The sequence below is a fragment of the Galeopterus variegatus genome, unplaced genomic scaffold (genome assembly GCF_000696425.1).
Source record: "Galeopterus variegatus unplaced genomic scaffold, G_variegatus-3.0.2 Scaffold6230, whole genome shotgun sequence".
NCBI classification, from domain to species: domain Eukaryota; kingdom Metazoa; phylum Chordata; class Mammalia; order Dermoptera; family Cynocephalidae; genus Galeopterus; species Galeopterus variegatus.
In genome coordinates this window covers 32,540-42,851 of record NW_007732341.1, presented here as the reverse complement: position 1 = coordinate 42,851, position 10,312 = coordinate 32,540, and the positions used below count along the sequence as shown (strand labels likewise).

Below are 10,312 nucleotides of genomic sequence, written 5' to 3'. Positions count from 1 at the left end.
GCCCGCGCGTCTCCCCGGGCCGGGCGCGGCCGGGCCGGGCGTCAGCGCTTGGTCTCTGCAGGGCAAGCCCGACCTGAACACGGCGCTCCCCGTCAGGCAGACGGCGTCCATCTTCAAGCAGCCCGTGACCAAGATCACCAACCACCCCAGCAACAAGGTCAAGAGCGACCCTCAGAAGGCGGTGGACCAGCCCCGGCAGGTGAGCCCAGGCGCGTTGGCTGCCTGAGGAGGCGCTGGAGGGCCCTTTCCACAGCGGGGTCCACCCTTCAGAGCCTGCGTCCCGCTTCACTCCCTCATGGAGCCCTTCACCACAGACACCAGCTCTGTGGGAGGCTGGAGCAGGGTGTCACCCTGCCCACCGCCTGGAGCCCCCTGCGGGGACGGGCCCGTGGGCGTCTTCGGACCCGCTGTTTTCTTGAATCCGTTCAGCTTTACGGGGAGATGTTTTAAATGAGGCCGTACAGTCCTCCCTCAGTACCGCGGGGGATGGGTTCCACGACCCCCTGCTGATACCAAAATCCGCAGATGCCCAAGTCCTTGATATAGAACAGGTAGTACTTGGATGTAACCTACGCACATCCTCCTGTAAGCTTTAAGTTATTTTTAGATTACTTATAAGGTATAACGTGATGTTAATGATATGCATATTGTTGACTTACTATATTGCTTTCTTACTTGCCTTATTTTTTATTGGTGTTTTTTCTTCAAATACTTTTGATCTGTGGTTGGTGGAATCCGTGGATGCAAAACCCTTGGATACTAAGGGCCAACTGTACATATATGGTTTTATAACCTGTTTTTTAAAAAACTGAGAACCAGTGGTGTTTTACATGCTTTTCACTGACTACCTGGGTGTGTGGTGGGCGCTGAGCAGGAGGTCCACCTGGGGTAAGGGAGAGGGGAGATTGGGGGGGCGCATGTAGGGGGAGGAGGTCACACGGTCACCCCAACCCTGCAAGGACCCTGAGTGCAGGCATGCAGTAGAAGGTGAGGGGATTTGAGTCCCTGGCTGTCCTCGTCGATGTCTGTGTGTTTCCTCCCAGCTCTTCTGGGAGAAGAAGCTAAGTGGCTTGAATGCCTTCGACATTGCTGAGGAGCTCGTCAAGACCATGGACCTCCCCAAGGGCCTGCAAGGTGACCCAGGCGCCCTGGAGGGGAGGGGTTGAGGTGGAAGAGATAAATATTCATGCTGTGGGCCCTGAGGGCAATTGTGCCTGGACCTGGGGGGGCGGGAGGTGCTTCCCTGGCCAAACCCTTCTGACTTGACCTTGGAGATACCCTGGCTGGACCACCTGCCGGTGCAGAGTAGGCACAGGGAGGTGTTTTGACCAGCAGGATTTACAACTTTACCATTAGGGATCATACGTGCCCACCTCACACACCCCACGGGGAGGGAAGAAGGCAGAACATCTGGTGGGGGCATTTCCTGGGGTCCCTGAGCCTGGAGAGGGGCGTGATTCAGCATTGCCATTGCCCAGTGGTGACTGCCCTGCCCGGCCATCTCTCCTCCTGCCCTGGTAGGGGTGGGGCCGGGCTGCACAGATGAAACGCTGCTGTCAGCTATCGCCAGTGCCCTGCACACCAGCACCATGCCCATCACAGGGCAGCTCTCAGCCGCCGTGGAGAAGAACCCAGGCGTGTGGCTGAACACGGCGCAGCCCCTGTGCAAAGCCTTCATGGTGACCGATGAGGACATCAGGTAGTCACGCACCCTCCTCATCCCTCCATTCGCCCGATCTCTCGGGGTTGTGGGCCAGTGTCTGTGAGCACCTGCGTACTCTTTCATCTCCTCTCGACTAACGTGTTTCTGCTGACACTGCTGGGGTTTTGAAACGAATAGCTGTGGTGAGCTAGAGATTGTTAAAGAGTGAGCATTAACCATTTCACTCAAGTCCTTGGTTTAGGACAAACCAGGCAGGTGCCTATTCAAGGGATTATAGGATGTCTTTGCTCTTGAGGAGTATCCTTGGAAAGAGAAGGAAGGAACACTTTTCAGCCAGTGTTGATTGGCATGTATTGTGTGTTGGGCTCTGTGCAGGGCCCTGGGGTTGTGGGGAGAGATCAGACCAGCCCCCTGCCCTCAGGTGCCAGCCAGGGTGCAGTGAGGAGTGACAGCCTGTGGAGCCCTCAGAGCCACAGGGACCATAGGTGCCACACAACGGGAAATAGCCAGGGCAGATGCTAAGCAGTCAAGGTGCCGGGTCACCAGGAGTCCTGGATACTGGGCCTCAGGGTTTGGGCTGGAGCCGTGGGTGACAGGCCCTTGGGAGCGGTTTCAGGGCAGAACCAGGGTGCAGGGTGGATGCTGTGGCCAGGAGGTGGCCATCTGCTGGGACTTCCTGTAAAAGTCTCCTGGTAGAGAGGTGATTTTGAACTCATCTTGGAGACTGTGGCATGTGCAGGAAGCATTTATGAGTGCCGGGGAGGAGAAAACATACGTTTGAAATCTAAATGCACAGTTCAGGTCAAAAGAAGGGAAGGGAGCTCTCCAGGGGTCCAGAGCAAAGGAGGAACCAAAACCTGGTGCAGTTGCATCTGGACTGGGGGGAGGGGGCTCAGGCTTTGTGGCTTCCCTGTCTCAGTGACTGGAGATTTAAAAGCCACATGGGTATGAGAGAGGAGACCTTGTACCCTCGTGCAAGGTAAGGAGATGGAACTAAAACCACCCTTCACCCCCCACGCACACACAGTAGGGGGTCCCAGAAGGTCTTGTCCTGAATGGACAGTGAATATGACCAGAATGTTCCTGTCTGCTGTGACTGGTGAGGACAGGGAGGTCAGGGGAGCCTCCCCAGACCATGGCATAGGCCCCTTCATTTGAGTTTAAGGTTAATTTACACTTTCCGTACAGTCTGGGAACTCGTCCAAAATGAAGACTCACAGAATAGAAGGAATTGAAAGACTAAGGAAAGAATAAGATTGTTAAAAAAGACTAGAAAGATACTTAAAAGCTCAGCAAAACCTCTACAAATAAAAGTCATGGAAGTTAATAACTTAGTTCACATCAAGGTCAAGGGTTTGGATCCCCCATACCAGCCAGCTACCGAAAAAAACTCAGTTACAGGCCAAGCAATAGGTTTGGTCCTAGCTGGAGAGAGAGCGAGAGGCTGGTGCTGGCGTGGAGTGAGTCAGCCCGGCTGGGTGGTGGAGAGGGCAGAGCTGTAGAGAACGGGAGGAGAGAAGGGGCCCCACAGGGAGGGGCTGGGCCAGCCTGCACCAGAGGGGGAGGTTGGGTTGGCTTTGTGACACGTGAGCTGGCGCCAGCTTCTTAGCCACAGTGAGGGTCATCGCCTAGAGTTCTCCAGCTACATAAGCTTATTGGGAGTTAGGAGGCACTTCTGGCCGGATGTGATGGGTTCAAAACGGAGGTGTCTTTTTCTTTCCCAACCCCCCTAAGCGGCAGAAAGAGGAAACTCACTTCGCTGCTATAGAGTGGGGGAAGAGACCAAAGTGGCCAGGCGTGGGGCCCCCAGGGTGACCGAACCGCCTCTTCCCCTTGTCCCCTGTGGCCCACGCTCTCCTGGCTTCTTGCCCTCCATTTGCCCTGACACTGAATGTCCCTGGCCAGTACGTGTGTGTGTCCCCAGGAAGCAGGAGGAGCTGGTGCAGCAGGTGCGAAAGCGGTTGGAGGAGGCGCTGATGGCAGACATGCTGGCCCACGTGGAGGAGCTGGCCCGCGACGGTGAGGCGCCGCTGGACAAGGCCTGTGCCGAGGAGGACGACGATGAGGACGAAGAGGACGAGGAGGAGGAGCCTGACCAGGACCAGGAAATGGAGCACGTCTAAGGCAGGTGCTACCTGGTGGGGAGGGCCAGGCGGACCTGGCTGGGAGAGGGGCCACAGCATGCGGTCAGGCAGGGCCTGTAGTGGGGAGACAGGCCTGGAGTAATTGGAAGCGGCATCCCCTTTGCCTGGGTGTGCCGGTGGCAGCTGGGACGAGGGGTCACCTTCCAGAAGCCCCTGAGCTTCTCTATGAGAGTTTCTTGTCTCCAGTAAGAGCCCAGGCACCCACTTGGAGCAGGCGGAGAGCTTGGTCACACCTCCCACTGGGTCTCTGACCTCCTCTCCTTGTCCTTTTCCAGTGGTCTTGCCGAGAGCCCAGTACGACGGGGCCACCAGCTCACCTGTGTACGAGCCGCCTATAGACTCGGCCCTCGGCCATGCTTGGGACCAGGCTTGGTGGCCAGGCCCAGCGGGAAGGCAGGCAGCTCCTCCTCGCTCCTTCCCAGGCGTGTCCCCTCCTCCCCTGGGCCTCAAGGGGCACGGCTGGAGGATGGCCCCCACCCGATGGACCCTCCGCTCCTCGCTGAAGGGCCGGGGTTCCAGGAGTGCCAGTTGCTCTTGGGCCCTGCTTGGCAGGAGGCCCCTCCTGGGCTGTGGCTCCACACATGGATTTGGGCCCAGCCGGTGCCCCCCAACCTTACAGCCAGTCGCCTCCCTGTGGCCACTCTCTGACCTCCTGGAGACAGGAGAGCGCCATGGAGCCGGGGGCCACCTGTGAGGTCTTTTCAATTACCGTATTTCCACGAGGCTGGAGATGTATTTTTGAAACACAATCTTGCCCCTCACCTGTGTGGTGTGAGGGACGTTATTCTGGGGCCAGAACGTCAGCCCTCCCGAAGCGGCGCAGGACGGCCCCGAGTGAATGCTTCCGAACGGCACACTCAGGATGTCCCTGTCCTTCAATAAACCCGTGACACAAACAGGCTTTCGCGCTGCTGTGTGTGCTGCACGTGCAGGTGAGCCCTGCTGTCTCCTCTGGAAACCAGACTGTCACTCTCGCCAGCCCCGGAGGCACAAGCCTTGGACAGGAGTCCCTGCCCTGCTTGGAAGCCTCGGCACAGAGAACTGGGGCCCAGTGTGCGGCCAGGAGCCCATGATCCTTAGTGTCCCCCTCTGTCTAGCAGGGTGGAGAGCCTGCTTTCACGGGGGCGTTGGTGCTCTCTTCATAATTGGTGCCGTGAGCCATGGGGACAGGGCTGTGGCTCCTGGACGTGCTATCTCAAGGTGTGTTTTATAGGCGGAGGTCTAATTGTCCCCATAGTGGGCTCTGGAGCGGCTTCTGGCACCAAGGTCATCAGAAACATCGTGTAACCTAACTCTTCTCCCCCTACCTGTGCCTGGGCACTTCTGTGCCTGCACACCGTCTGTCCTGAGTGGCCTCTGGGCCGACATCCTCGTCCCTGGCTCCCAGGTCTGCCCCTGGGTGGGGGAGGGGCCCGTCAAGCCCTTGGCTCTGCCTGCCTCTTGCCTCGGCCTTATGCCCACAGAAGGGGTCGGTCCTGTTGACCCTTCTCGCCCCCGTCCCTGCCCCTGACCAGGATCCGACCTCTGCATGTGGCTCCCTGGGCAGAGCCGCTGGCGCGTTCCTGATCCACCTGCGTGGCTACCTTTTGCTCTGCCTGCCTGGTGAGGGCTGCGGGGGTGGGAGGTGACAGAAGGGTGGCCTCTAATGAGGTCACCAGTATCTGCAGCGTCCCTTCCTCCCCCAAGGACCCTCACCTGGGATGTCGAGCGATGGCTTTCCTTTTTTTCCAAGTCAAGTCAAAGCACAACTCCCTGGAGGACGGAGGCTGGTGGTGCGTGGCGGGGCAGGGTGGCCCCACGTGGTGGCTGGCCAGGCTGGGGTGCTGGGGCCACGCAGGAGGTTGGCCTTTCTTGGAGGCCAAGGCTGCTGAGGGACCTCCAAGTGGGCAAAGTGTTTCCTGGGGTCGGTTGTATGTGGGAATGGCCCAGCGCCCCCTCACAGTGACCTCTCTGTTTGGCCTGGGGTCCCTGGGGTGCTGCCTGTAGTTGGGCCGCGGCCTCCGCTCTGCCCAGCCTGGTGTTAGGGGGTGAGGGACATGGGACAGTGGTGTGTCCTATACCCATGACTGAATAAAGCCGCCTCAGGAGAATGTGGTTTGGAGCCGAGTGTTAATTCTGAAGACTGTGGGTTTTGAAGCCTCTAGGGCTGCAGCCTGTCAGGCCAGCAGCACCAAGTGACCCCGGGGTTAGGTTCTTAGACTTCAGTGCCTGCATCTGTGATGATAAGAGGGAATAGTTGGTGATGGAGTGGGGTCCTCTGGCCTTGGGGACATTCAGGACCCAGTGATGTTGGTGTAAGAAGCTGGGTGTGTAGGTTTTAGAAAAGGAGGTGCATCGGGTCACCTGTGGGGGGCTGCGGCCCCTGGAGCCCCCAGGCATTGTCATTCCTTGGCCTGGGGTCACAGGTCACAGCCCCTCTGCTGCCTGTAGTGAGGACAGATGGGTGTGAGATCAGACCCACCCCCATCCTGCCCCAGGTTAAGTGAAACGGGGGTGAAGTTGCTTTACCTCCACCTTCAGTTTGAATGACCACCCGCCCCTCACCTGCTTGGCCACCTCTGGAGGTGCTGCCTGGCCCCCGGGGGCCTTCTGTCCCCATCCTCCAGCTGTGTCAGGGCCTTCCTTCTCTCTCCTCACCCATCCCGTATGGGGGTCTCTGGCTCCCTCTGGATGTCTCTCCAGCTAGCCTCCTGCTAAGAGGCCCTGATCACTCACTCGCACTTCAGGAGCTCAGGAGGTTTCTGCGGCGTGGGCCGAGGTACAGGCCTGTGTGCTGAGTGTGGCGGGAGACTGAAGAGACCCCTCCCGTCATAGGCCCCCTGTACCAAAGCCCATTCTCACACTGAACTGCTGCCACCTGTCCAAGGTTGAGGATCCCTTCTGAATTCTTTCCTCTCTCCCCAAGACCCCAAGGACCCCAACAGGCCCAGGCTAAGTGGACTGGTGACAGAAGTGACCTGCTATGGAAAGAAGTGGGTCCTAGGCATGGGTGGAGCCTCAGGGGTTGGGCTGCTGTTAAATTCCCTGCCCTGGAAAGGTCTCCTGGACCCTTAGGCCAAACCCCGTGCCCTGACCACTGTCTGCCTGGCTGTGATGCCCTGGAACCAGACCTAGCCAGGTGGGGGATAAGGATGGGAGGGTCTCACCTCCCAGCCTGCTGCTCCCAGGACTCTCAACACTATCAGCTCAAGGGGCATCTGAGACAGACCATGAGGCACCCAGTACCCCCTGTAGTACCCCATAACCAAGCCCAATGCTCTGGCCTCTGCTATCCCTGTGGCCCCAGCCCCAGGTGGGCAGGAGCAGCTTTCTGAATACCCCACACCCTCACTGCCCTCCAACCCCCTGCAAATGCCTCTTTACCCATATAAGCCTCCTGCAGCTGTTATAAATGTCACCTGGAAGTTCTACTGGATAGTGCTATTCTAGAACAGGGACTCTGAGCCTTCAGCTGGGGGGGGGGGGTTGAACATCCCCTGTAAGATCCTATAAAATAATTGGTCAAGATTCAAGGGGCTCAAACAGCAGAAACAACCCAAATGTCCATCCACACAGTGGAACGTCACTCAGCCATGAAAAGGAACAAGGCTCAGACACAGGCTACCACGTGGATGGACCTTGAACACGTCACGCTCAGTGACAGATGCCAGACACAAAAGGCCACACACTGTGTGAATCCATTTACATGAAATGTCCAAGGGACTCTGAGCCTTCAGGGGGGGGGGGGGGTTGAACATCCCCTGTAAGATCCTATAAAATAATTGGTCAAGATTCAAGGGGCTCAAACAGCAGAAACAACCCAAATGTCCATCCACACAGTGGAACGTCACTCAGCCATGAAAAGGAACAAGGCTCAGACACAGGCTACCACGTGGATGGACCTTGAACACGTCACGCTCAGTGACAGATGCCAGACACAAAAGGCCACACACTGTGTGAATCCATTTACATGAAATGTCCAGAACAGGCCGATCCAGAGACAGAAAGTGGATTCGTGGGGGCTGGGGGAGAGGATTGCTTTTGGGGGTGATTGCATGTTCTAAAATTGATAGTGATGGTTGCACAACTCAAAATTATTAAAAACCACTGAACTGTCTACTTTAAAAGGGTGAATTCTGATGTGGGTCAATTATATACATAAAAATTAAGAAAAAAGGATTCCAGGGGTGCAGGGAACCTGAAACCTGTCCACAGATCACAGCCCTAGAGGTGCTGGAGACCAGCTCAGAGGGAGAATGGGGCGTCCCCAAGTGGCCAGGGGCCAGAACAGCAGACACCCACGGAGGCCCACCTCAGAGCTCAGGGCGCAGTATGGACACACAGACACCTGGCCGTGAACTTTTTAAAAAAGGCAAAAATCAATTTGGATTGAGCACAAGAAGCTTGGCACAAGAGACCATAGAGTGCTTCCATTTACATGAAGATCAAGGAGGCGAAACTCCCCTGATGAGAGGCGGGACCGCACCTGCCTCCCTGGACACCGCCAGGCCCATCAGAGAGGACGGAAACTTTTTAATTTTGGTAGACTATAAACCACAATACTGCCTTCCCTGCTTGGGTTTAATTTTCAGTCTTCTCTAGTTACCAAACTAATATGTTTTGGTGTCTGTTCGTTTGGGGGTGAGTTCAAATTCACTGTTGTGAAGGGTTTTGTGTTTTTTTTGAGATGTACTTTACATGCAGTAAAATGCTCCTGTTTTCACGGTCCTGTCTTAACTTTCCTCCTTGTGACAGTATTTCCCTAACACAGTTTTTAAAACTAAATAACACATGCATATAGTTCAATATTATTAAAGTCCTCATGATGGAAAGTAGCCACGCCCCCACCGAGCCCATTCCCCACAGATGACCCCCTTTCAACAGTTTTTGTGGCTTTCTCTGCCATTTTCCTCCATGTCTCTAAAACTACTTATACTGCTTTTACTTTTTCCCCCTTCTTTCTCTACCTCTCCAGCCTCCAGTGGCCACGAATACACTTTCTGTTTCTCTGGATCGGCCTGCTCTGGACGTTTCATGTAAATGGAATCACACACTATGTGGCCTTTTGTGTCTGGCGTCTGAGCATGACGTGTTCAAGATCCATCCACGTGGTAGCACGTGTCAGAGCCTCGTTCCTTTTCATGGCTGAGTCATGTTCCAGTGTATGGATGGACCGCATTGGGTTTGTCCGTTCATCCGTCGACGGACACTTAGGCTGTTTCCACCTTTTGGCTGTTGGGAATCACACTGCTGTGAACATCTGTGTATAATTACTTGTTTGAGTCCCTGGTTTCAATTCTTTTTTTTAACATGCTCAAGAAACATTATCAGTTAACAGTCTGCTTGGTTCACAGTGGGAATCCTGGTTATTTTGAAATGTTATTGTAAACTCCAAGTGTCCATAACCACAAGTTCAGAACCGTTGATCTAGCAACTTGCTGTCCGCATAATAATGTGGGGTGCTCATGGCTTCACTTTGTGAAACGGGTGCTTATGTCAATTTGCATAGTGTTACAGAGCTTAATTGTTTAAGTAGTCAGGTCTTTGGTCCAATGGAGGAATCCCTTCCACAGTATCCCCAACAAATGGCCATCAGCTTGGAATCTACCCTTGGAAATTAAAGCAGGCCTTCCCAAGAAGCTGATAGAGAGCGGGGGTGGAACCCTCTTCCCCAGGAGCCTGAGGCCTCGGAGTCCTTTTGTTCTTCTAGATCTGAGGGCTTCCATGCTGGCAGCTTATTACCAGTTGATTGCTGGGTGCAACTAAGGAACAGCCACACAGAAGGGCAAGGTGTTGGGGGCATGGGGGGATTGCACGGAGCTCTCCATGCACACCACTCTTCTAGCACCCCCACGTGTTTGCCAGCCTGGAATGCCTCTCCGTTTTCAACTTTTGGGGGCATATTCCTAGAAGTGGAATTGCTGGATATGCTGCTCTTTGCCGGTTTGCTAGTTTCCTGAAGTTCCCATAACCTCCCGCTCACAGGAGTGGGCACTGAGACTTCCATTCCTGCCAGACCCCCCCAGGAGGTTTGTCCCTAAGTCCCAGTTGGACTGAGCTGAGGGTCCCAGACACTTTTTCTGCCTTTCTTCATATTGATAACTGCCTCATTTAGATTTTAAATATATACAAAGGTAAAGAAAGTAAAGCAACCCCCAAGCGCCCACTCCTGGCCACTGTCTTCTTTCCCCTCCACGCCCACCCACCCTCCACCCTGAGGCTCCTTGTGTTTTTTCATCCACAGACATTTCTGAACGAGTCTCCCCAAGGACACTTTATGAAACTTAAATAAATAAATAAGTATTTTATTATGGAAGGTTTCGAATATACCCCAAATAGACATAATGAAGCCTCGAGTGTCAACACCCGGCTCCATCATCAATGACCAGGGCCAAGCTGTCCCCCACAAACTGCCTCCCCTCCATATAGTTATTATCATTTTTTGGCCTGGCTGGTATGGGGATCCAAACTCTTTTTTTTTTTTTTTTTTGTCTTTTTGTGTGACCGGTAACGGGATCGCAACCCT

At 55.0% G+C, this 10,312-nt stretch overlaps 1 protein-coding gene across 2 annotated transcripts in view; it reads left to right on the top strand.

The window, feature by feature from the left end:
• The window catches only part of MBD3 (methyl-CpG binding domain protein 3), a 7,668-nt gene extending 1,771 nt beyond the window's left edge, over positions 1–5,897 (top strand). Inside the window, exons 2-6 of one of the 2 annotated variants that reach the window (XM_008590614.1) lie at positions 62–199; positions 1,044–1,134; positions 1,543–1,699; positions 3,588–3,787; positions 4,083–5,897. In XM_008590614.1, the coding sequence (XP_008588836.1) occupies positions 62–199; positions 1,044–1,134; positions 1,543–1,699; positions 3,588–3,786 (585 nt within the window). In that variant the 3' untranslated portion in view covers position 3,787; positions 4,083–5,897. Of the gene's footprint in view, positions 1–61; positions 200–1,043; positions 1,135–1,521; positions 1,700–3,587; positions 3,788–4,082 lie in introns of both variants that reach the window. The other variant, XM_008590613.1, reaches the window with a different exon arrangement.
• Positions 5,898–10,312: the final 4,415 nt, after the last annotated feature.